Here is a 26519-nt window from a genome sequence, read left to right as displayed (position 1 = left end):
TAGGAGGCAGGACAGCAAATGGGGGTTTGGCTGCTGAACAGATGATGGAGCTGTGGAAGCGAACTGTGGGACTCTGAGACTGGCTTTGGAGGCGGAGGGCTCGGCATCATGATGCGGACAGGTGCCTGGTTGCAGGGAGGCGCGTGTCAGTAGGCACATAGATTCGTCCACCGAAGAAAGAGGAGAGTCTGAGGAAGGAAGAAGAGTGGTAGATGAAGGGAAGGCTGGGGAAGAGAGCGGGGAAGACGGTCTGGAAGAGGGACAGAGGAGACGAGCAGTGTCACAGCCGTGGCAAGGGACGGAGCCGTTCTCAGGGAAATAGAGCACAGTCAGCAGGGAAGGGAGCTTCAGAGGACGGAGGACTTCATTCCCATCCATGTCTCTACTTTTTGGCAACAGTATCGTGTACGGCTGGGGGTTGGTTAAGTCTGTGTGTGTCGTACAGAAAATAAATGTGTGCGTCTTATTGTGTTTTTCTTTTAAACACTCGCACATTACTTGGATATGATGCGCTGTCATCTTTGAGAATAATAAAATTAAGATATTAGCTCATTTGAAATCATCAGTGTTGCAAAGTATCCTGTTTCATGAGTCATAAAGTGTAGTTCATCTAGAATTGAGCTCATCTTAAGAAAAAAAAAAATCAACAGAATCTTACCTGTTAGCCTTGTGTGTCGGTTGATAGCATGGATTTCTAATGAGTTGGAACTGGAAAAAAGTGTTGATTATGTTTGAGTTCAGTCAGATGGGAAGGGTGGGGGCAGGGTAACAGAAGAGTCCTGGCCACGGTGTCGCTTGCACTCACCCTGGTGACCTGGGGGAATCTTTGTTTTCTCCATGACATGAGGATCACGTCTGTCTCCACTGCAGTTACCTGGCTCTGTGTTAGGAAAGATTGCAAATAATAACTTCCTGTATTGAAAATAGACAGGATGTAACAGGCATTGACTCACCAATTTTCAGATAAGTTAAACATGAAACCAACTTAAAGACACAAAGTATTCAGAATTCTGTAGGTTAAATGTCAGATCAGACTCTTTCATTGATACAGAGGAATTACCTGTGACGTGACTCCTTTTTGTTTTAAATATGTTTTGTAAGAAAAATCGGTTTCAAAAGCTCCTCGGATTTTTAAATTCTGTCATTTCCCACATTTTCTGTGACCAAAGTTAAATGATTATTTTTTCTGTTATTCCCTTGGCAGTCATGTTAACGCTTAATGTTTTATGTTCGTGGTATTCAAAATCTTTGTAGAGCTTATATTCGGAAACGATTCCAGAAGATGCCTTTCCCGGGAAGCTGATCATGCAGGTGTCTGCTACAGATGCAGATATCCGCTCCAATGCTGAAATTACTTACACATTATTTGGTCCAGGGGCAGAAAAGTTCAGACTAAATCCAGACACAGGTAAGATGGGGCTTGGGGCAAAATTAACCATGTTCCAGCAAAGTCATTTCAGATATAGGTGGTCTTAGGTCACATATAAAATTTGAAATTATATCCCGTTCCTTGAAAATTTACTCTGATGCTACAAAATTGGCATCTTTTAGAATTAGAAATCTACACAGCAATTTAGTGTGTAAAATTTGGGATAAGATAAAAAAAAATTGACAACAATATCGCCTACTTGAACCCAGAATTTAAAATTTAGTTTTTAATAGTAACTTTAAAAAAAACTCCATAATTGGGCGCCTGGATGGCTCAGTCGGTTGAGCGTCTGACTCTAGCTCAGGTCATGATCTCACAGTTCGTGAGTTCAAGCCCAGAGCCTGGAGCCTGCTTCGGATTCTGTGTCTCCCTCTCTCTCTGCCCCTCCCCTGCTCATGCTCTGTCTCTCTCTCTCTCAAAGATGAATAAACATTAAAAAAAAAAAAAGCACAACTCCATAATTTAAGTATATCTCAAACTTTGTGCTTTATCTGTTTTGTGTATAGTTGATATATACCATGATGAATGGTATTGTCTTTATATCTTTAAGACTGTTAGATTGTTTTCTCTCTTACAGTTTGTATTTTGTTAATATCAGGAGTCCAAGTAACAGTTTTCTGGGAGTTCCACCCCCCAGAACTAATTGTAAACATACGAACCTGTAAGTCAATTTAAAAATATGTTAAATTTGGAAAACAGGTAGCTTTTATTTTTTTTTATTTTTATTTTTTTTTAAAAAGCTAGCTCCCAGCAGGGTTTGGAAACCTGGATCTCCGTGTGCTCCTGCAGCCGTTGACTCTATAGCATTGATAAAATTGCTGCTCCAAAATTTTGTCATTGTAAGAGGGAAAGGGGAAGAAATAGATGTGCATTTGCATCTCACACCTTAAACTTCAAGTGAATCCACTTTCTTGTTTGTTTTCAGGTGAACTGAAAACATTAGCCCCCCTTGATCGTGAGGAGCAAGCAGTTTATAACCTGCTCGTCAAGGCCACAGATGGAGGGGGTAGATTCTGCCAAGCCAGTATTGTGCTCACATTAGAAGATGTGAATGATAACGCCCCTGAATTCTCAGCCGATCCGTACGCCATCACCGTGTTCGAGAACACAGAGCCTGGGACGCTGTTGACTAGGGTCCAGGCCACGGACGCAGATGCAGGTACCGTCCAGCTGATGCCGTTGGCTTCAGTCTGTGCTCTGAGATCTTAGGAACCTCATCCCCAGTTCGGTCTCTTTAACTTACTGACCTTATGCATATTGATTAACTCACTGTTGTATTTTTTAATTCCTCAGCATTAAAAATGGAATGAAATCTTTAGGGTAATGAATCCATTTTTTATTCACGTTTGAAGTCTCAAAATCGTGCCCTGTGCACGTACCATTGTAAGACATCTGTGGTGTCCCTAAAATTACGGTCAGAGACTGTATTAACGGATCTTCATATCCAATTGAATTGATCAGTGAAGTGTTATTTTATGAATAAACCATTAGTGACGTAGAGATTTTAATGTGGGCACAGAACAGCAAATGTTACACTGCTGTAGTTTTATAAACCTTTCACAATTTTTATGGAGAATATAATAGTCTAGGATACATATTTATAATCTTTCGATAGAGAAAACAATTTCTTAAGTCATACTAATACTGAAGAATTAAAGCAATAACACAAATACCACTTTTCAAATAAATCTTTGACACTGAGGCTAAATCATAGATTTCATTTTAAAAGACCTGCTGGGTACTGCAGGACCATATGCTGTAGAATTTAGTCTTAAAAAGCCAGGTAGCTATGGAATTGTATTTGTTTTAGGTTAGTAAGTTGTCAGTGAAAATGTTTGCTTTTTAAAGATCAGAGTCCTAGGAACGTCTCAGTAACGAGTGTTCGCATTTTCCTTTTAAAACATGCTACATGTTTTTTCAAAAAATAATTTAAATTTCTTGAAATAAAACACTCTGACATGATGTCGTGTGTCAACAGGACTGAATCGGAAGATCTCCTACTCGCTGATTAACTCTGCTGACGGGCAGTTCTCCATTAATGAATTCTCCGGAATCCTTCAGTTAGAAAAGCCCTTGGACCGAGAAGTGCGGGCCGTGTACACCCTTACCCTGAAAGCCGTAGACCAGGGTTTGCCGAGGAGGCTGACGGCTACCGGCACTGTTGTGGTGTCCGTCTTGGATATAAATGACAACCCCCCTGTGTTTGAATACCGTGAGTACGGCGCTACCGTGTCTGAGGACATTCTTCTCGGCACAGAAGTTCTCCAGGTGTACGCGGCCAGTCGGGATATCGAAGCGAATGCGGAAATCACCTACTCGATAATAAGTGGAAACGAACATGGAAAATTCAGCATAGACTCCAAAACAGGTAACCTGCCCTGAAAATGAGAAGAAGGCCTTTATTCTGCCAAAAAAGGCGAGATGGCCCAGCATGTTAGGCAGTACAGAGTGCCAGCTCGTAGATAGATCGGCAGTAGATCCTTTAAAAAGATGAAGGTTCTCAGTGCCTTCGACGTTTAAGCGGGGAAATGAAAGCACACTCCAGGAATTCAGTCGAGATGTCCGATGCATTACACGAGTAAAGAGCAAGAGTGGGAGGTGGTGGGGGGTCTTGCGCAATGGCTACTCGTTCTCCATATCGAGTCCACGTGAAGTAGCTTAAGGGAAACCATAGTTTCCGCCTCTTTGATCCCAGTGTCTGTAGGAGGCATCTGATAATTCATTAAAACTGACGTCTTCATACGCTAGGTATATAGAATAGCCGAAGTACTTTGAATCTCAATGAATAACTATCCACAAGGTCAAGAGTTGCAGGAGGTATTGACTCCTGCTCCATACACCCTTTTGTCATCTTGTTAACCTGTGGTCTGAGCTGTTCGAATGTTCTACAAAGTCACTGCATTCAAACTGTATTTAATTGAGTGTGACTATTTCAGATGAGGAGCAGGTGTGTGTTGATGGGATTTTAAAACGTAGTTTTAATGCATACTGTAGAATTCTTACTTTTAGGGCTTTTTAATAGGACGGACTGTAAGGAAACGAAAGGTGTTAAAGGAATCGTTAAATCAAAAAGATTTTATTTTATTTTTAAAAATTTACATCCAAATTAGTTAGCATACAGTGCAACAGTGATTTCAGGAGTAGATTCCTTAGTGCCCCTTAACCATTTAGCCCATCCCCCTTCCCACACCCCCTCCACTAACCCTCAGTTTGTTCTCCATATGTATGAGTCTCTTCTGTTTTGTCCCCCTCCCTGTTTTTATATTGTTTTTGGTTCCCTTCCCTTATGTTCGTCTGTTTTGTCTCTTAAAGTCCTCATATGAGTGAAGTCATATGATTTTTGTCTTTCTCTAATTTCGTTTAGCATAATACCCTCCAGTTCCATCCACGTAGTTGCACATGGCAAGATTTCATTCTTTTGATTGCCGAGTAATACTCCATTGTATATATATATACCACATTTTCTTTATCCATTCATCCATCGATGGACATTTGGGCTCTTTCCATACTTTGGCTATTGTTGATAGTGCTGCTATAAACACGGGGTGCATGTGTCCCTTCGAAACAGTACATCTCTATCCCTTGGATAAATGCCTAGTAGTGCAATTGCTGGGTCGTAAGGTAGTTCTATTTTTAGTTTTTTGAGGAACCTCCATAGTGTTTTCCAGAGTGGCTGCACCAGCTTGTATTCCCAAAAAAGAGTGTTTTTTTTTTAATGATAGGATGTAAATAGTTATTCTGGAGACATAAAACAAGATATACATTTCTATAAAAGAAAAACAATGAGGAGGAAAATATAAGCCAAAAAGTAGAATTCTTACGTCTCCTTTTTATTGTACTGTAGTGGCATCCATAGTAAACTATGGTCTAGAAGAAAGAAGAAATATAATTTTATAGTGGAATGTGGGTAGTATTGACTGGGAAAGCAATTTATGTATCACAGAGAAATAAATAAGGATCTAGGAATAGGCAAATTCATAACTTTAAATTGCTGAATGAAGAAATTAGAAAACACATATAAATGATAGGGGCGCCTGGGTGGCTCAGTCGGTTAAACATCTGACTTCGGCTCAGGTCACGAACTCAGTTTTTCAGTTCAAACACCATGTTGGGCTCTATGCTGACAGCTCAGAGCCTGGCACCTGCTTCAGATTCTGTGTCTCTCTCTGCCCCTCCTCTGCTGGTGCTGTGTTTCTCTCAAGAATAAACAAACATTAAATTATATATATATAAAAATGATAAATGTTTGAAGTAGAAATTAGAAATGGTTTGTTTAAAAGTTTCGATTTCAGTCACAGTAGGAGGAAGTGGTGGCATTTTAAAGTAATGAAGGCCATTTTGATTTTCTGTGCAGGGGCCATCTTTATCATTGAGAACCTGGATTATGAAAGCTCTCATGAATATTACCTGACTGTAGAGGCCACTGACGGGGGGACACCTTCATTAAGTGATGTGGCCACTGTGAGCATTAACGTAACCGATGTCAATGACAACTCCCCTGTGTTCAGCCAAGACACCTACACAGCAGTGATCAGCGAAGATGCCGTCCTTGAGCAGTCTGTCATCACGGTGTGTATTTCCTCCCCTACCATGTTCTTCTTCTGGATCTTTGCAAGAAATTTCAGGAAGACCGATTCAGTTTTTGTTGTGGCCTTACTCGAAAATAATTGGAAGATGGGGAAATGTCTTTTGTTACCCTAGTCAATTACTGACTCTATTATAAATGATTGCCTTATAACAGCTAGTTATTGATGGTAAAAAAGCTTGCTTCATAGACCCCTTCCTCAGCTGTCTCCTAAGTAGGAGCGTGATGTCTTCTAGGTTATGGCTGACGATGCTGACGGACCTTCGAACAGCCACATCCGCTATTCAATTACAGATGGCAATCAAGGAAGTCCATTTACAATTGACCCTGCCCGGGGAGAAGTAAAAGTGACCAGGCTTCTCGACCGGGAAACAGTACGTGCAAAACTTTGGCTTAAATTGTTTACAGATTACCAAGTTGGTAAATAGAAGCTCCTTGTCCACTTAATGGGAGGCACCAGAAGGGTACAACCAACCTTGTTCTCAGGCAGTGAGAAGTAAGACATAAATACTGGAAAAGCAATTCCAGTACGAAAATCTCTAGAACAGAAGAGATGTGTTTCATACTGATAGAAGTTTGCATAACAAAAGTTCCTGTTCAGGAAGAAACTACTATGGGCTCTGGTGTTTGGAGGCACTTCATGGAGCTAGAAGCTGGGTTTTCAGTAATGGCAGGCTCAGAAAGCCATAGGTGTGGAGAGGCGAGTCGCCGTGAGGAACCGCATGAACAGAGACGTGGAAGACGTGGCAAGTACTTAGGTGATCCTACTAGATTGTGTTGGAGTAGAGGAGTCCTGGTGAGAGGTGAGGGGCGCGTGCTAGGACGGGGTTCTAGGAACAGAGCAGAGGTTCACGCTGGCTGCTGCAGGCACAGGGAGCCGCTGAGGCCCGGGAGCGACTGGCCGAGGTGACTGTGCGGGTGAGCACCACGGTAGGCCTGAGTGGGGTGTAACATCGTGAGCCACCAGGCAGGTAGGAAGCCCAGGGCCCGGGGCTCTGTGGTGAGACACCGAGAGGCTGATTGGGAAGTGCCGTGACGCGCGAGCAGACAGATGCAGAAGCTTCGTGAAGGAGGCCTTAGAATCTGTGAAGCTGAGACACGGCCCCGCGTAGGAAGCGGTGGTGGCAGAGATGCCGGCTCCCCTCCAATGTAATGGTAATGGGGTGCTGTAATGGGGTGGTGCCCTCCGAGCGAAACGGGGCATTGTGAGGCTGCGGAAGCCTAGCGCCGGGAGAGGTTGTGGCATGTGGTTTTTGACGTTGTTTTAGAGGAGAGTGACGTACGTAAGTAGAAATACTCAGCCAGGATTCAGAGAGTTTACTCAAACTTCAGAAACTTGAAAGCCAGGAACACGGAGATGGCACAGGCCTCCGGAGAGGATTGTGGAGGCAGTCCGAGGCGATTAGATAAATGCGAGCAACTGACGAGAGGAAAGCCAGGCGGAAGTTCTGTCCCTCATGTGTCTCTCCGTCCCTCTGCTAACACTCACAGGCAGGGAGCTGCCTAGGGAGGTCATGAAGTGAGGAAGTGCAAAGATAGGACACTGCTGATCAGAGAGTCTAGTTTCAGAACAGTAACAGGTAAAGGGAAGATTAGAGGGACTTGGGGAAATAGTGATGAGCTACCTCCTGAAAGGCCGAATTCTTTCATTCCTTCTCTGACCTGTTCTTTTGAGCAGAGACTTTCCAAGAGTTTAGGAAGCATGACTGGTTAGCCTTCAGGCTGCTGTACTGTTGGGCTGAACAAATTTAGGACTTGTGACCGGTGCGCTTGTCCGCTCCTTTAATGCGCTAACGTCCGACAGGAGCCCGCAGAGGAGATGGCGCGTGCGCCCCAGGCCATTTGCCCTTCTCTGTTGGGCATCCTTTAGGACTAAGAGTCGGCAGAACATCCGCTGGGGATTTAGCCCCCTTTCTGGCTTCTTCCACCTCTCATTCTGGAAGGAGAGAGCTTAACAGGGGACTGCCCTAGAACAGAATCTACCTCACTCGATACAGCTTCTTTTGACGAGGTCAGTTTGTCCTGAGAGAGTCAGACAGCTGGCTGCGGTCCACGTGTAAAAGCGATGGGGGAGGGTGATGTGGAGCGTCCCGAGGTGTCGAAGAGGGGCTACGACAGCTCCCCTCTGCTTCTGGCTGACGGTCCCATTTAGGCCTTAGAGGAGGCGGCTGCCCCTGTCGCGCACGCTCCGTTGTGTAGCTCTTCACGGCGCGCCCGTCTGTAGCTTGGGGAGTCGCCCACATCCAAGGCAGCACGCGGCCGGGGATGACGGTCGCCCAGATCTGCCCTTGTGGGTGGTCAGCAGTCTGCTTCTGATGGAGCCCCGTTCTCAGGCCTCGTGAAGTGGACATGTGTTCTGTCTTGTCCCGGGAAAGATTTCAGGTTACACACTCACAGTCCAGGCTTCTGATAACGGCAGTCCGCCCAGGGTCAACACGACTACCGTGAATATCGACGTGTCAGACGTCAACGACAACGCTCCGGTCTTCTCCAAGGGAAACTACAGTGTCATTATCCAGGTAACCTTGGGGCGCTGAGTTTGTCGGGCACATTCCTTTTGAAAGGAGCTCATGCGTTGGCTTCGTTGTTTATTTGAAATCTCTTTCTTTTCCAAAGAGTACTTTTAGGAAAATGAGATGAGTAAAATGAGGGGGGTCTCCATCAGTACTAAGAGATGAGCATTTTCAAGGTGCAACCAAGCTTTTCTCTCTTCTTTTTGTACTTTGGTTTTTAAGACATTCTCACTGGCTTGGTCCTTAATCTTGTTTTCTGCTGGCTTTTTTTTTTTTTTTTTTTTTAAGTTGATTTATTTTGAGAGAGAGCGAGCGCTCATGCACACAAGTTGGGGAGGGGCAGACAGGGAGAGAGAGAATTCCAAGGAGGTTCCATGCTGGCCGTGCAGAGCCTGACAAGGGGCTTGAACTCAATAACCGTGAGATCACGACCTGAGCTGAAATGAGACCCTTAACCGACTGAGCCACCCAGGCGCCCCCATCTGCCCGCCGGTTTCCGAGAGGCGTCAGAGAATCGACTCCACCTCTTCTCCTTTTCTCCTCCCCCACTCCACCCTTCTTCCACTCCCGCTACCCACACATGCTTTCTTCTCACACATTCCCTCCCCTCCAGCCCTGTCCAAATCCCCACCTTCCCCCCTCCTCCCCTTTCCTTCCCGTCAATGCCCACCGCAACCCCCCCACCCCCCCGAACCTTCCTGTCAAATGGAGCCGCAGGGAGACGTTGTTTTCCGTATACTCCGTTTTATAGAAAACTTGCCTGTGTCTCTTGCCATGTAGATTGGGTTTTATTGCAAGTCGTGTGCGTTTTGGTTCTCTTCGGTGCAGGAAAATAAGCCCGTGGGTTTCAGCGTACTGCAGCTGGTAGTGACCGACAGGGACTCCTCGCATAACGGCCCACCCTTCTTCTTTACCGTTGTGAGTGGGAATGACGATGGAGTGTTTGAAGTGAACCAGCAAGGGGTCCTTCTCACATCAGCTGCCATAAAGAGGAAGGTGAAAGATCATTACCTACTGCATGTGAAGGTATGAAGGTCTTCAGGATTTTATATTGTGGATTTCTAGAGAAGGGGTCCTTTGCTGGCTCTAGAAATAAAATGAGTAGAATTGTGGGTTTTTGTTCTGTGGTGGGTTTTTTTTTCCTTCTTTTTGCCGTTCCTTTTTTCTTTTAAATGTATATGTATTTTTGAGAGAGAGAGAGAGGGCACGAGCCATCAAAGAGGGGAGGGGCAGAGAGGGAGGGAGACAGGATCTGAAGCAGGCTCCAGGCTCTGAGCTGTCAGCCCAGAGGCCGAGGTAGGGCTTGAACTCACAAACTGTGAGATCGTGACCTGAGCCGAAGGGAGACACTCAACTGCCTGAGCCACCCAGGTGCCCTCTTAGCTTCGTTTTTATCCCACTGCACTTTGCGGGGCCCATGTATCCACATGATACTTTATCACAGATGTTAATGGAGCTCACCTCCCTTAGGAATTCGTGAAAGGGCTGTAGAGAAGTATTTATTCTTGTCCTTAATAGGCTTCTTGTTTAGAAGTATTTCATGGTAACTTTTTAAAACTTGAGTGAGGGAAGCCAGATTTTTATTAAGAAGTTAACGATGACCTAAGACCAAGGTGTTGTCGTGTCTTTGGTTTTAATTTCCTCATAGGTGGCCGATAACGGAAAGCCTCAGTTGTCGTCTTTGACGTATATTGACATTCGGGTCATTGAGGAGAGTGTGTATCCGCCTGCGATCTTGCCACTAGAGATTTTCATTACTGCTTTTGGAGAGGAATACTCAGGCGGTGTCATCGGGAAGATTCACGCAACGGACCAGGACGTGTATGACACTTTAAGCTATAGTCTTGATCCGCAGATGGGCAACCTCTTCTCTGTTTCCAGCACAGGGGGTAAGCTGATAGCACACAGAAAGCTAGATGTAGGGCAGTACCTTCTCAATGTCAGCGTAACCGATGGGAAATTCACGACGGTGGCGGACATCACGGTGCACATCAGACAGATAACCCAGGAGATGCTGAACCACACCGTCGCCGTCCGCTTCGCCAACCTCACTCCGGAAGAGTTCGTTGGTGACTACTGGCGCAACTTCCAGCGAGCTTTGCGGAACATCCTGGGCGTGAGGAGGAATGACGTCCAGATCGTTAGTTTGCAGCCCTCCGAACCCCATCCGCATCTGGATGTCTTGCTTTTCGTAGAGAAATCAGGGAGTGCCCAGGTTTCAACCAAACTACTTCTGCACAAGATCAATTCTTCTGTGACTGATCTCGAGGAAATCATGGGTGTTAGGATCCTGGACGTGTTCCAGAAGCTCTGTGCAGGGCTGGACTGCCCGTGGAAGTTCTGTGATGAAAAGGTGACTGTGGACGAGAACGTTATGTCGACGCACAGCACCGCCAGACTGAGTTTCGTGACTCCCCGCCACCACAGGACAGCTGTGTGTCTCTGCCAAGGTAACGCACATAAGTCGGGAAACAGGCGGTACGGATCATTTCGCGTGCAGCCTTTGAAGGCTACACACGAATCGTTTTCTTGAATTTCTTGAAGTTCCTGTTAATGGGCTTTCCCCCCTCTCCTGTCTCTTCTTCTGTTGTTTTTTACAGAGGGAAGATGCCCAGTTGTCCATCATGGATGTGAAGACAGTCCATGCCCTGAGGGATCTGAATGTATCTCTGATCCCAGAGAGGAGAAATACACCTGTGTCTGCCCGGGTGGCAAGTTTGGTCAGTGCCCAGGTGAGAGTTCAGTGATGAGGGGTGCTTCCGTTTGAAAAAGTCACTTCCAGTGTTCCTTGCCATTGTTTTTTGTTTTTTGTTTTTTGTTTTTTGTTTTTTTTCTGTTAGCTTTGGTAAATATTGTCAAGTGCGTTTATAATAACAAGTCAAGGGTATGGATGAGTGAGGAGGAGCAGTAGTAACTTCTTCCACAGAACTCACCCGAATTAACGGCGATGCTCTTTCTTCTTCATCATCGTGCTCATGTAAACATACAGTCCCATATGTGCACATTCATGGTGCTTTTTTTTTTTTTCACATTCCCTTTAAGAATAAATAGTTACCATATCTCATATAGTCTACTGCTTGCTTCTCCCCCTGTTTAATGTATGTTATGGGCACCTTTCCAGGTCATTGCACGTAAACCTAATGCTTCTGAATGGCTCTACCATGATTTATTCAACATTTTCCTTATTCATAGAGCTTGAGTTTCTTAAGATGTTTCCTTGTGTTAAAAATGAATCCTTTTCTGCACTTAATCGCGGTGAGGCTTTGACTAATGTATACAAGTGTTGAATCATTCTGTGGCAGTTCTGAAACTAATGTGACATTGTATGTTAATTATACTTCAGTTTTCACAAAAGCACTTGTATACATACAGCCTTATTTATCGGTGCTTTCTTTTCTAAAACAAGGATTTACTATGTCAAAGATTAACTACATTTTTAATTTTTAAATATACCATTATGTTAGTTTCCCAGAAAGTTATACCAATTCCTTTCTTGCAGTCACGTGTGACCGTTTCACTCCCCATTTTCTTGGCAATGCAAGGTTTTCAATTAAAAAACAAATTCCATCATCCAGTGGGCATGAAATGATATCTAGTTAGTTTACTGTGGATTTCTCCAGCTTTTTTGTGAATGTTTTGTTTTCTTTTTATTCCTAGTAGCATTTCCTCTCCGGGACTGTTCACAGTCTTTGCTAGTTTGTCCAGCTTATCTGTCTGGTTTTTGTTTCAGTGTATAGATCACTCTGTGTGCTGTGAGCATGAACATTATCTCCAACCCACTGTCTGTGTATTACTGTCTATTGTTTACAGTATCTTTTGTCATTTTGAAATACAACTTTTGCCTGTTCTGTATAATTTTTACATAACCATTTCCATCTCTGGAGAGTGATATTATTTTCATTATTTTTGGAGACTGGGAATTAGATCTTGCTTGAAAAGTTTCCCCAAACCGTGTGAGACTGTGTAAATATTTTCCTAAGTTGTCTTCTAATAATTTTATATTGAACATTTTTATATTTACTTTTTTAAATACGTATTTTTTGAAGTTTATTTTGACAGAGTCCACGCGTGTGCGTGCGTCGGGGAGGGGCAGAGAGAGAGGGAGAGAGAATCCCAAGCAGGCTCCACACTGTCTGTATAGAGCCCAACGTGAGGCTTGAACTCATGAACCGTGAGATCATGACCTGAGCTGAAATCAAGAGTTGGACACTTAACCAAGCCACTCCTGAACATTTTTATATTTAGATCTTTCATTATTTTAGAACTCATTCCTCACTGATACAGTAGTCTAATTCTCTTCCAAAAAGAGACCCAGTGGTGCTGTGCTTTTTATTAAAGCAAATTGACATTTTCCATCAGATTGAACTTTATAATGTTGTAACCTTAAATAAAAACTTGGATCAGTGTTGGGGGGAAATCTCCCTTTTAAAGATAGCTTTTAAAAGATCAGCTTGGTTCTGATTTATGTTTTCCTCTTTGTGATTCACAGGGAGTTCATCTGTAACATTTACTGGAAACAGCTTTGTGAAATACCGTCTAATGGAAAACGAAAACAGATTGGAGATGAAACTGACCATGAGGCTCAGAACATACTCTGCGCACGCAGTTGTGATGTATGCTCGCGGGACTGACTACAGCATCTTGGAGGTACATTTTTGAACTTCACGTTACGGAAGACTTAAAAATACAAAATTCCCATTTTGTTTCTATGGTCCATTTTTGAAAAAACAATTAAAGGAAGTGGTTTTATTCCACACTTATATGGTCTCTTGATACTTCTAAGTTTTAGACTTTGTGGGCAAAAAAGCTCCTTTATTTGCTCTGCAGTAACATAGAGATTGACTTCTTTTTTTCACAACCTTTTCAGGTCACATGACCATTAATGTTCAAACTCTAAGCGATATTACATCTTATTCGTGTCATAGAGAATTTGTAGAGAACATATGTAAATGCTTGAAGTGGTAATTATCCTCCACCCCCCCTTTTTTTTTTTGACCTTACCTGATCTATTTTTATTGTTCAATTAACAGTTAATTGTTATTTCTGTGATGCTTTTTGGATGTGCGGTTTGAACTTGATATCCCTGTAACGTCCATTTTTACTCTTTCTGCCGTGAGCAGATGAGCCTGTGTTCTGTAGTACTTAAGTGCAAGGCCTCACTGACTTTCTACCTTCAAGTGCTCACCGTGCCTCTCCTTTAGATGTTTGATCAGAGTTCATAATTGCAGATTCTGTGGGAGTAATGTGAACGGCCATTGTTTTCATGACAGATTCACAATGGACGGCTACAGTACAAATTTGACTGTGGAAGCGGCCCTGGAATTGTCTCTGTTCAAAGCATTCAGGTCAACGATGGGCTGTGGCATGCAGTGTCTCTAGAAGTGAATGGAAACTACGCTCGGCTGGTTCTCGACCAAGTTCATACTGCGTCAGGCACAGCCCCTGGGACTCTGAAAACCCTGAACCTGGATAACCATGTGTTTTTCGGCGGCCACATCCGCCAGCAAGGCACAAGGCACGGAAGAAGCCCCCAAGTGGGTAATGGCTTCAGGGGTTGTATGGACTCCATTTATTTGAATGGGCAGGAGCTCCCTCTAAACAACAAACCAAGAAGCCACGCACACATTGAAGAATGGGTGGACGTCTCTCCTGGGTGCTTGTTAACGGCTACCGAAGACTGTTCCAGCAACCCTTGCCAGAATGGAGGCGTTTGCCAGCCATCCCCTACCGGAGGTAGGCTTCGTGACGTGGTCCTTTTTAAAATGTTACACACGAATACACGCAGTTCCTCAAGTATTTCTCTTTCCCCCTTTTCATTCAAATGATAGGTCAGATACTGCAGTCAGTATTGGAATCGAGTGGTTGGTGCATGTTGCACCAGACCGGGGCGTGGGCTAGGATTCTTCCCTGCGGTGAGGCCGCAGTGGTTGGTGTCTTACCTGCCGAGGTCCTGCAGACACGTGGCAGGTGCACCCAGAGGAAGTGTGTCCAGACACCCCTCGTTCCGCACCAGGAGCCACTGGTGAACTACGGCTAACTCTGCACTTTTTCTCCACCCACACTGACATTGACCCAGCGGGACTCAGAATTGTACGCTTTGTTCTTTCGAGTGCCCTTCTTTGATCTGATGGCTCAGCACCCAACGACTGCTAGTCGTGCTAGTTATAGATGGGGTGTGGTTTTCCAGAAGGCCTCGAACCCTCCTGAAGCGTCACCAGTCCTCTCCCGAAGCCCTGACGTGGAAGAGTGTGCCGAGACTTTTTTCACCTGGCCCCATTTGTTTCCTTTCCCAGTAATAGAAATTATGACACTCCTGGTGCCTGAGAAATAGAGCTTTGTGTAAGGGGATAGAGCAAATATCGAAATAACACTTGGGTGAGATTTCAGAAGCTTCGGTTTTTTTGTTATTTTCTGTGGAAAGCATCTGTGCACACTATATGCAAACAACGGGCCAGGTCAGCCCCACGGTAATACTCTGAATGAAAGCGTAGACTGTGCTCGTGTTACATGGCCACGTGAGGTCAGCCAGGAGGCTCTCTTGTTGCGTCACTCAGGCATGAGGCTGAGAGAAGCATGTTCTTGAAACGTGCTCCTGCAGTCCCTGTGGCAGCTAGACACTGGCTCTGTCGCATGTCACAGTCTTTATGTTCCTTTGGACAGATTTGATAATCCCCTTTCGTTAATGATAGCGCATAGTCTCACAGTGCCTTCACGTTTACCGTTCTCTTGTTTAGCCCCTAAAAGCTTGTGAGTTGTGAATTGACGTAAATGTCCAGTAGTAAGTGTTGTCTACGTGGTCCCTCAAATAAAGGACTGTTGGTCCCTACTCTGTATGCTTGGCCCAACAACCTTACCTAAACTATGATTCACTAAAGCTAACGACGAGTTCTCTCTTCCGTTCTTTGTGTTAGGGTTCTCCCAAAAGCGGAAGGGATAGCTTGTTGATCTAGACCACATTTTACCCAGAGGGAATAGGAATTTTACTAATTTTTATGGGTCTCCGAGTCTCCTCTTAGTAAAAACCAATGTACTGAGATACAGTTTTTGAGTTACTGATTGGACTTCTTTGTTCCCTTTTGCTCATTTAGGTTATTACTGTAAATGCAGTGCCTTGTACATAGGGACGTATTGTGAGCTGAGCGTCAACCCGTGTTCCTCCAACCCATGCCTCTATGGTGGCACGTGCATTGTGGACAACGGAGACTTCGTTTGCCAATGCCGAGGATTATACACTGGCCAGAGGTATGTGTGTTTTTCTTAACTTTCGTAATTACAGTATTAAAAAGTTTTTTAGATGGATGCTTGGTATATAGATGGATACTTGATACATACATCTGACTAAATTTACGTGTTGTTTTCTCTCGCACTGTATTTATCTACAGTAGAAAGTGTTAAGTTTATGCGTATTTCCCCTTCCTTCTTCAGGTGCCAGCTTAGTCCATATTGCAAAGATGAGCCCTGTAAAAATGGTGGAACATGTTTTGACAGCTTGGATGGTGCCGTCTGTCAGTGTGATTCGGGTTTTAGGGGAGAAAGGTAAGTGGCTTCTTCCAGAGTTTGCATCTGCTCTTCTGTGTAGTGTCAAATCAAATAGCAGATGCAACAGAAGTTGATTAATCTGGACTCTGTTGCTTCAGATTTTCATAATCCTCATATAGCTCCTTGTAGAATTTATCTCTTCACTCTTTAAAAACAGTGAGCAGGTGATAGCGTAACGCTTGACAATACTTGCGGACGTCAAAGATATTTATAAGCAGAACATACGGGTTCTTGGAGGCAGTACATGTTTGCGGGAAGAGTGACGATTTTTTTAAGGTGGATACACGTGACGTTGTTACCGGTCTTGAGTGGGATGACAATGACCTCTTCTTATAACCTGTTATAGCTAACGTTTAGATAGTATCTAGACCCCCTTTCAACTCTCATTATCTTTTGTAATCCTTACCATAATGCTAAGAGGTGATGATTATTTCCGAGAGGAGGAAAATGAGGCACAGAGCTGCCTGCTAGACACCGCGAAAGAGGCAGGTTGGTGATGGGGCGCCTGGGTGGCTCAGCCGGTTGAGTATCCGGCTTCGGCTCAGGCCATGATCTCATGGTTTGTGAGTTCGAGCCTCGCATCGGGGTCTGTGCTGCCAGCTCAGAGCCTGCTTCAGGTTCTGTGTCTCCCTGTCTCTCTGCCCTTTCCCTGTTCCAGCTCTGTGTCTCCCTCCAAAATAAACATTTAAAAAAAAAAATTTCAAAAGTTACTTGGCGAGGGGCAACTGGGTGGCTCAGTCAGTGCTGAGCATCTGACTCTCCAGGGTCATGGGATGGAGCCCCATGCTGACAGCGCTCGGCGCACTTAGGATTTTCTATCTGTCCCTGCCTGACTCGCATGTGCACGCTCTCTCAAAACAAAACAGTTCATGTTATTTCTAAGTGCCTGATGCTTCACTGAAGTGTTCACTGTCAATCTTGTTGCAAGGCTTTTAAGTGTGAGCTGCTTGTAGGTATTTGCATACGCTTTTGCTCAAGTGGTGGTTAGAGCCCTGAATTTGGCCATCAGTCACATGGTCTTAGTTCCTAAGTTGTTGACTTTAGTAATTCCAGTGAATCAATCCGTGATATATTTGAGAAAAATGTCTCAAACTTTCAATGGCAGGTGAGTGTGGGGCCAGGGCAGTAGCTACCTTTTATTAAAGGAGGGAGGGTTTGAGAAGTGTCAGGTGCATCCTCCCAGGGCCCCCATTTGGAAAGGCAGAGGGGACAGAGTGGCATGTGATGTGTTAGGTCAGGTGATGGGCTTTGGGAGGGTTTCCACAAGAGAAACATTTTTAGTTTGTTTTTTTCTTAAATTTGTTTATTTTGATAGAGACAGAGCACAAGTGGGGCAGGAGCAGAGACAGGGAGAGAATCCCAAGCAGGCTGTGTGCTGTGAGTGCAGAGCCTGATACAGGGCTTGAGCTCATGAACCGTGAGATCGTGAACCAAAACCAAGAGCCCCTGATGCTTAATCACCTGAGCCACCCAGATGCCCCGACTGTTTGCTAACCTTTCACATGTCTTAGGAAACTGTTATCTTTCCAAGCAGGAACATCTCCTTAGAAATTGAGGCTCGCATATTAGAACAGTTTCCAGCATACCATTTATCAAAATGCACTTTCTTAAAGAATCTGTAACAAACTGGTGCACTCAGCTCAGTCTGTGAGTTTGCTTTAGTCAGCTGTGGAATCCTAGAAGAGTAGCGTTTGAATATGGCTTGACATAATGTTTATCTCCCACAGGTACCACATATAGGATCACATGATCAGTTACCCCGAAGGGTTTTTGTTGGGATCGCTGTTGTCAGCTGTGTGTTTTTGGGCGTTACAGATTTTCCTCTGTTTGGGTGCCATCCTTCCGTGAGAGTTGCAGGCCAGGCGTATTCTGACTTCCGTTGCTCGTGTCTGTCCTCCTTGCAGGTGCCAGAGTGACATTGACGAATGCGCTGCCAGCCCCTGCCGCAACGGAGCCCTCTGCGAGAACACGCACGGCTCCTACCACTGTAACTGCAGCCACGACTATAGGGGGAAACACTGTGAGGACGCTGCCCCCAATCAGTACGTGTCCACGCCGTGGAATATCGGACTGGCTGAAGGAATAGGAATTCTCGTCTTTGTAACCGGGATATTCTTACTGGCGGTGGTGTTCGTCCTCTGCCGCAAGATGATCAGTCGGAAGAAGAAGCACCAGGCCGAACCTGAAGACAAGCACTTGGGACCAACCACAGCTTTCTTGCAGAGACCATATTTCGATTCAAAGCTAAATAAGAACATTTACTCGGACATCCCACCCCAGGTGCCCGTCCGTCCTATATCCTACACTCCAAGCATTCCAAGTGACTCCAGGAACAACCTTGACCGCAATTCCTTTGAGGGATCTGCTATCCCGGAGCATCCCGAATTCAGCACCTTTAACCCCGAGTCGGTGCACGGACACCGGAAGGCAGTGGCCGTCTGCAGCGTGGCCCCGAACTTGCCTCCCCCACCACCTTCCAACTCCCCTTCTGACAGCGACTCCATACAAAAGCCCAGCTGGGACTTCGACTATGATAGTAAGAGCGGCTTTTTCCATCTGAGTAAAATGTCACTAAGCTCAACAGTGACCTTGTAAATGCTGCCAGAGATTCTGGTGGCTCCATTCACAATGTGTGGAACCTCTGGCAGTGACAGATAGGCTCAGCCTCTGAAGACCTTTAGTAGGATTTGAAAAACCTTTCGGGGCTGAGCCCTGTGGCTGTGATGTTACCTTAATCAAGGAATTGAGTCTAGTCCTATTTGATTTTTTTTTTTTTTCAACGTTTTTTTTATTTATTTTTGGGACAGAGAGAGACAGAGCATGAACCGGGGAGGGGCAGAGAGAGAGGGAGACACAGAATCGGAAACAGGCTCCAGGCTCTGAGCCATCAGCCCAGAGCCTGACGCGGGGCTCGAACTCACGGACCGCGAGATCGTGACCTGGCTGAAGTCGGACGCTTAACCGACTGCGCCACCCAGGCGCCCTGAGTGTAGTCCTATTTGTATTAATATTCAGAAGAGAGCATTCCATTATTGTAATGGATATAGGTTCTCAAGTATGATTCTGAGGGCTTTTTATGACAAATTAGGAAGGGCATTTGCATGGTAGGATTTTTTTAAATATGGCCAAAAGTGGTGGCCTGACTTGTCTTTTGATGCTTTAAAAATGCTATATACCTCTTTATTTTGAGAGAAAGGGCACAAATCAGCAAGGGGCAGAGAGAGCAGCGGGGCTTGTGCTCACCTGATTTGGGGCTGGAACTCACGAACCGTGAGATCATGATCTGAACGGAGGTCAGATGCTGAACCCCCTGAGCCACCCAGGCGCCCCTAAAAGGAAGTTCTAATGCCCGTGTCCACTAACGGTCTCCATAAGGGGGTTCATTGGGAATTTCCGTTCTGTGAATCTGCAAGGATACTTGCAGGGGTTCTGTTTTTCAGATGCTTCTCCTTTTTCCAGTCATTCCCATATGAAGTCCATGTCGGGCGGGCCTCTGGCGTCACCTGCTTGGAGCGAGCATTCAGCAGTGACCGTGCCGGAGGCCTTGCCCCCTCACGGAGCTCACTGTTGTCCTCTCTCGCTTTCAGCTAAAGTAGTGGATCTCGATCCCTGTCTCTCCAAGAAACCTCTGGAGGAGAAGCCTTCGCATCCGTACAGCGCCCGGGAGAGCCTGTCGGAGGTGCAGTCGCTCAGCAGCTTCCAGTCGGAGTCGTGTGACGACAATGGTGAGTGAGTCGTTCGGAAACACCGTGGCTGGCAGCGCGGGCTGGTATGTGCAACCTCGTAGGTGCGCCAGGTGCCCCTGTTGAGTCCCCGACTGTGGCCAAGTTCCACTCGGGACCACTGGTGACCTGGACCTCGCACGACTTGCATGAACGCCTGCAGGGGACTGTGGTTAAAACCTCCTTCACGGGCGGACAGGAGCCGCTTGTCAGAAATGGGGAGGAACGCCTGCCTCACTGAAAGATCTTTCCTCATTGGCTCGCTTCATATCGGCCTTTTTTCCACGACAGTAAATGTTTTTAGAGGTTTTGTGGGCTGAAAAAAAATAAATAAATAAAGCACGCTCGTAGCAACTTAATCTTGAGCGCGGCCCCCGCACCCTTCACGCTCGCACCCCCGGGAGGAGCCCGATGGGGTGGTTGGAAACGTTCTGTTCTAGCAGCACCTTTGGGATTACAAGGTTCTATTCATCTCTTCCCCCGACTCCCCCGCGGCCCAGCTCCTGCTTGGATCAGAGCGCACTGACTGAGAGCACAGTTTAAGAGATCGCTAGTAAGTTTGATTCTATTTCTGACGAAGAAAGTTTGACAGTGGGATCTTCGGATTTCCCTAGGTGAATTGTGTTCCCAGCTTCACCACGGTAACACTTGCCAGTAGAGAAAATTGCTACTATTCAGTAACAAAATCGTTGTTAGTGGACATTTTTGAATCTCAGAATTAGTACGTTGGACTAATTTTTTTCCTGCATAAAAACGTAATGTGTTTAAACATTTCAAATACAGGCGGAAAGAGATGACCCCACTAGTTATTCTTTGATTGTTTCTAAACCCAGAGTAATAGGGTTCATAACATGTTGTGGAGTCCTTTTCCAGACTAAAGATGGCCATAAGCATCCTCCATTCATTTCTGACTTCTAGCGTGTTCTGTGTGATATCAGGTACAGTGTCTGTTCCTCAGCGACAGAGTGTATGAACCTAGCTTTGCTTATCAAACCAACGACAACAGGATACAATTCTTTCCATCATTAGGCTTAATCTTTAAAACATTAGTGTTGCTAGTTTATGTAGATTATGTTGTTCATAAATACGTTTCAGAGTTTTGTCATATTTTGCTAATCCCCTTCCTTGCTTTTAATACCTCCTAAATACTTTTAATAAAGTATGGTCACATTAGCTATGAGTTAATTGCCAGAAAACCGTGTGAGAGCCAGGAGTGTTTGTATTTTAATCCTTAACATAATTGTAATCATTATCAGTCATAAAGACCGTATTAAGAACCTCTGCTTAAATTCTAAAGCTCTTCTAACACGTTCCCACAAATGTTGTGGCTTAAAACAAGATAAATGTATTCTCTTACCGTTCCGTAGTTTAGAAATCCAACCCAGGTCAGTAGGCTAACGTCAGGGTGCCTTTACTGGGGGCTCGAGAGGACAGCCTGTTTCCTCACCTTTTCTAGCTCCTAGAGGCCACGTTCTTCTCCCGTCCTAGCTCCCTCAAACTGCAGCCGGGAGAGTTTCTGCCCTTTTAAGGACCTTTGTGAAGAATACAGTGGGCTCCATACAGGCCGTTCGGGAAAATCTTCCCGAGGTCTTTAATCACACCAGCAAAGTCAGGGACGGTAACTCATTCACAGGCTCGTGGGATTAGATGGGGACATCTTGGAGGGCCGTCATTGTGTCTACCACACACACACGTTTATCTTGGCATCCATGCTTTCACACGATCTGATACACCAACGAAAAGGGAATTTACCCAGGAAACAGCCAAGCAGACAGTTTGCATTTCTCTGCTAGTATGTTAGCTCCTCAGCTGTTAGCCTGTCTGCAAAAAGAGAGAAGTAATTTGGAGTGGGCGTACACAGAACAGAGTTAAAGCCAGTTTTGTGCTTATGTTACACATTTTGTTGTATTACGTAATGCCAGATTTTTCTGGGAATGTATGAATTCATTAAAAAAACCCAGAAAAATTTTCCTATTTAAATCTGAACGCTTTTGCCCTGAGATGTTAACATAAGTCAGAAAACTTAGAGCAACAAAATTGCTTCAATTATGGTATAATGTGGTTACCTTATTTGATGAATAATACGTAGCCTGATGAGAAAAATGTCTAAGATCTATCACAGCAAGAGCATAGGAGTCATGCATAATTATGTGTTCTGTTATTCACTTTGTGTTTTTACATTAGGAGGTAGGAATTGTGTAATATCAAGGAATCCTATTTAATGCATTGTTTCCTAACTGAAGGTTTTCCTAATTTACTCCTTTTGTACCTTTTTACAAGCTTCCATAGTGACTGTCATACACCTTGTCAACGCTGTAGTTGACACGGTGAATGAAGAAGGTATAGTCACAGTGTGTGTGTTGTGTTTGTGTGTATAGCGACTGCTACTAGACTAGTGTGCTTTCGCCCATCGTGGTGTCTTAAAAACCATTCGTGGTTTTGAGGGGGTTGGGCACGTGTGTGCAGGTGTGTGTCTATGCCCATAAATACTCCTACGTATGTTATGTCTTTGTGACTTTTGGCCCCTCGTGGTGAATCTATATAGATATCAGAAGTGACCCCTAAATCTTGACCACTTGAATTTTTCTAGATCCTTTTCACAGGAATACCACTAAGACACAATTACCTAAAACTGACTCTTCACGTCTGAATTTTCCATGGCAGAAAATAATTATTTGCATTATATGGTTTAGTGAAAGTTCATCTGAAGTTTTATCTCTCTGTTCAAAAGAAAGGGCATTGATCACCACCTAAAATTACTTAAAGTCTGCCCTTTATTAATGCACTGAAGTCTGAGTCATCTCATGTAACTTGCACAAGCTAGTAGTTTTTAAACTGCAGATCAGAGCATCTAGAGGTGATGATCACCGACAGGGCTTGTTTAAAAGCCTCATTGTTGGGCCCTGAGAATTCTCCTTTCTAACACATTCTCCATTCATTCTGATGTTACTGGTCTAAGGATCCTACTTTGAGAACTGCAGCAATAGACGATCCAGAGTGCATGAAGCACAGGGGAATCTTCTTGCTAGGAGATGTTTTCAGGACTGAGCTGAGAAGGATAGTTTTGTGCCAGACGTGATGGGGCAGGCCGGATGGGGGGGTTTGGTGGTATCCATGAATCATACACACACCTTCCTGACAACAGGTGCTGTGTCTTTACCTGGTGAAGCAGAAAGTAATGACGGAGTTTTAAAAAGCAGAACCTAAAACAGTTCTTTCATTAGATCTCCTTCATTGAAAAATCTATCTTGGCATATCTAAGAAATTGTATTTGAAGTTGAATGCTAGCTTCAATGTCAAGAATTGAGTGCCGGTGGAGTAACTTTGAAAAGAAATTGCTACATTTTTAGGAGACTTAAAAAAAAATTCTATAGGTACGCATTGCCTAAAATACGAGCTGATTCGTTTTTTAGTTCATTTCAGTTTTTGATTTAAATTCCTAGAAGAGAGCCATCAGTCACATCCTCTTTGTTCCAAATGATGAAATGGGTTTTCAGGAACAGTGTAGAATGCATAGGAAGCACTGGTTTTGTTTAGAACAGCACCGAAGTGGCCCTGATTCTACCGTGATTACTACTTTTCAATAATAAGAATCCTGCCAATAGCTAAGAGTTAGGGCTTGACCTACATTCTCTGATCTAATCCTCATAGTGAAGGGATTTCTACTCCCCTTTCAAAGATAAAAACCTGAAGCTTAGCCAGGGTAAGCACCCTGCCCAGGGCCACGTGGCCCTGACTGGGGTGGGATTGACATCTTTCGCTGCCTTCGAGCTTGAGTTTTGGGGGTGGGGACTGGAGTAAGTGCAGCCGGAGGCCTCCCGGGAGAGGTGAACAATGTCAGTGTGTAAGTCCCACTCGGAACAGGCACGATTTGAAGGGAGTTTCTTCTAGTGATTCACGGGCACCTGGGTTTGTGAATTCGTCTGTAGGTAATGTCCACGTGAGGGCTGGCAAAGTGTCTCTTCTGTAGTGTTAGATGTGTTTGCATTGGGTCACGGGATCCCTCAGTAGCATGAAGGTGTCTTTGAAGCTCCTTATCGAGTTAGACTTGATGAGAGCCTATAGACTTGACTTCTTCCTAACCACATCGTGTGCCTTCAGGTTCAGATTGCCAGAAAAAAATGGAAAAGGAGGTAAACTCACGTTTGAATTTCCTGGCAGAGTTCATCAGTGTCTTCCCCCCCTGCCCTGCCCCATTTCATTTGTGCTACGTGCATTTCTCGAGCATTTGGAATTCTCCTAGAGGATGGCTTAAAGGCACGATACATGGCTGACTGGGCCTTGATGAACAGTTTGTATTGTATTGTGTACTTACCTTTATTGCCTTTTCAGCCGGCTTTCTGTTTTAATTATGAATGTTTTCTTTTCTCTCTACTCTGCCACCAAAAGAGTCTTTGGCTGCTCCTGACCTCAGCAAATCAAGAGGTGACTGATGCATGCCAGTTGTTCATTGGTACTCACTCAGCAAAACTGGTCAAGATCTGACCCCAGGGCCCGCCTTGCTTCACTTGTCTGCTCCGCGGGTGCCGCCCTTACTAAGTACAGGGCTGTTTGTGCGCTTCATTGAAACGTGCACTGCCTTGCCTGCCTGGCAGAGGAGTTCAGTAATCCTCGGGGAGGGGGGGCATCCCCCAGTGGGGAGGTTTCTGAAAAGAGTAATTAACCTTTTATATAGTCTAAAATGATCCTTAGGCCTTGTGAAAGTAACAAAACTGACTGTTGCAATCTATCAAAGATGGGGTTCTGTTTTTCAGCGCTTGATTGCATTTTGCTTGATTTGAAGGCATGCTTTGGTACCTAGATTAATGTAATTCATCGTTTTTCTTAGGGCTGAGCACAGTGCAGTCTCTAATATAAAGGTCATTATATTATTGTAGAGGAAGTTTGTTTTTTAAATTTTACCATGTTTAAAATTACCTTGGCTCTTCTAAAGAGTTGCTTTAGTGTTTTTTGAGGGCCTAAACTTACCTACTGGTGTCCTGAGCCTGAACTAATAGGGCAGTGGGTTCTCTGTGACCAGGAAAGCAGAAGGGCTGATTGGAATCGCGTGTGCAAGAGTGCACGTAACCTAGACGCTAGCACACGGCTTCTCTTCAGCCTCGTGTCGCTTCCTTGAACGTTAGGTACTTACAGGAAGCTCTGAGTCCCCATTTTGAAGCAGAGCTTTGGGTCACTGGGTAGCAGGGAGGCCCTCAAAGCAAAGATACTGCCTTTGCACGTTGAAAAAGAGCTCAGTGTAACAGACGCTGGGGGAGAAAAGACACTGAAATCTGTTTTCTTGTCTACCAAGGGTATCACTGGGATACGTCGGATTGGATGCCGAGTGTTCCCCTGCCGGATATACAAGAATTCCCCAATTATGAGGTTATCGATGAGCAGACCCCCCTGTACTCGGCAGATCCGAATGCCATCGATACGGACTATTACCCTGGAGGTTACGACATTGAGAGTGACTTTCCACCTCCCCCGGAAGACTTCCCTGTGCCAGACGAACTGCCCCCCTTACCTCCGGAGTTCAGCGATCAGTTCGAATCCATACACCCTCCGAGAGACATGCCCGCTGCTGGTAGTCTGGGTTCTTCATCGAGAAGCCGGCAGAGGTTCCACTTGAATCAGTATCTGCCCCACTTCTACCCCGTCGATCTGTCTGAACCTCAAAAGACAGGCACTGGTGACAACGGTCCGTGTAGAGAACCCTATGCCCCCTGCCCTCCAGGGTATCCAAGAAACTTTGAAGCCCCCACCGTAGAGAACATGCCCCTGTCTGTGTACCCCTCCACGGCTTCCTGCTCTGATGTGTCGGCGTGCTGTGAAGTGGAGTCCGAGGTCATGATGAGTGACTATGAGAGCGGAGACGACGGCCACTTCGAAGAGGTGACAGTGCCTCCGCTGGATGCGCAGCAACACACGCAGGTCTGACGCCCCGACTCCCCCCAAAGTGCCTGGACTTGAACGAGCCCGAGATCGTTCCGTAAACGATCTTCTGCCTCGTTCTCTGCAGAAGTGCTTAAGCGCTTTTTTTTTTTTTTTGGCGAGCTGGGGTGGGCATGGCCGCACGGAGTCACGCACCGCCTGGCGTGGTGGCCATTCCCAGCGTCCCAACCTACTGTAATTGGGTGACAGGTCCATTTCTGAACATCTTTTTTGCATTTTACATCCGTCTGTTAAAAATAATGAAACGAAAATCAGTCCTTTCATCTTGTTAGCATGATTCATGTATTTATAGAGATTTGATTATTTTAATTTCCTTTTTTTTTTTTGTAAATGTTTTGTACAGATTTGATTTTTCATAGTTTTAACTAGATTTTCAAGACCTTTTGTGCATTTGTTTTTGACCGAATTTTGGTGGTGTTAGTGTCATTACCTAGCACCCTGATTTTTCAATATAACCAGGGTTTCATTATATGTCCTTTTCCATTGAGGTATGACATTTCATGAAGACATTTCAATATAGTCCTTCGTTTCTAGCTGTACATAGGATGAGGAAAGATTGTATACATGAACACGTCTTAAATGGGTGACTGTATTTTAGAACTATAAACATTTTTCATTATTGGAAAGTGTAATGGGGACCTTCCGCATACCTGTTTAGAACCAAAACCATCATGACACAGTTTTTATAGTGTCTGTATATTTGTGATGCGATGGTCTTGTAAAGGTTTTTACTGAAAACTACCATTAGCCAGTCTTTCTTACTGACAATAAATTATTAATAAAATATTTGAGCTTTA

General features: G+C 44.8%; 1 protein-coding gene and 1 long non-coding RNA gene across 8 annotated transcripts in view; one reads left to right on the top strand and one right to left on the bottom strand.

Moving 5' to 3' along the window:
* The window catches only part of FAT1 (FAT atypical cadherin 1), a 134721-nt gene extending 108202 nt beyond the window's left edge, over positions 1 to 26519 (top strand). For 2 of the 3 annotated variants that reach the window (XM_042934340.1, XM_042934339.1), the window contains exons 12-28: positions 1255 to 1408; positions 2355 to 2588; positions 3408 to 3797; positions 5784 to 5998; positions 6251 to 6388; positions 8390 to 8533; positions 9356 to 9553; positions 10176 to 10977; positions 11128 to 11259; positions 13017 to 13174; positions 13798 to 14260; positions 15616 to 15769; positions 15953 to 16063; positions 17971 to 18602; positions 19654 to 19791; positions 24178 to 24213; positions 25079 to 26519. In XM_042934340.1, coding sequence (XP_042790274.1) covers positions 1255 to 1408; positions 2355 to 2588; positions 3408 to 3797; positions 5784 to 5998; positions 6251 to 6388; positions 8390 to 8533; positions 9356 to 9553; positions 10176 to 10977; positions 11128 to 11259; positions 13017 to 13174; positions 13798 to 14260; positions 15616 to 15769; positions 15953 to 16063; positions 17971 to 18602; positions 19654 to 19791; positions 24178 to 24213; positions 25079 to 25707 — 4728 coding nt within the window. In that variant the 3' untranslated portion in view covers positions 25708 to 26519. The remainder of the gene's footprint in view (positions 1 to 1254; positions 1409 to 2354; positions 2589 to 3407; positions 3798 to 5783; positions 5999 to 6250; positions 6389 to 8389; positions 8534 to 9355; positions 9554 to 10175; positions 10978 to 11127; positions 11260 to 13016; positions 13175 to 13797; positions 14261 to 15615; positions 15770 to 15952; positions 16064 to 17970; positions 18603 to 19653; positions 19792 to 24177; positions 24214 to 25078) is intronic. The other variant, XM_042934341.1, reaches the window with a different exon arrangement.
* LOC122217410 lies at positions 14 to 25657 on the bottom strand. Of its 5 annotated transcripts, none has more exons than XR_006201467.1 (5): positions 25533 to 25657; positions 25295 to 25435; positions 21541 to 21609; positions 806 to 880; positions 14 to 188 (listed from the first exon to the last, which is right to left on the bottom strand). It is a non-coding gene; the product is annotated as an uncharacterized LOC122217410 (long non-coding RNA). The 5 variants fall into 5 exon arrangements; XR_006201469.1 differs by lacking the exon at positions 14 to 188 and adding an exon at positions 24250 to 24434 and having other exon boundaries at positions 736 to 880; XR_006201470.1 differs by lacking the exons at positions 14 to 188; positions 806 to 880 and adding exons at positions 9435 to 9506; positions 24250 to 24434.

Source organism: Panthera leo, chromosome B1 (genome assembly GCF_018350215.1).
Source record: "Panthera leo isolate Ple1 chromosome B1, P.leo_Ple1_pat1.1, whole genome shotgun sequence".
NCBI lineage: Eukaryota > Metazoa > Chordata > Mammalia > Carnivora > Felidae > Panthera > Panthera leo.
This window is presented reverse-complemented; position numbering and strand designations above follow the sequence as displayed.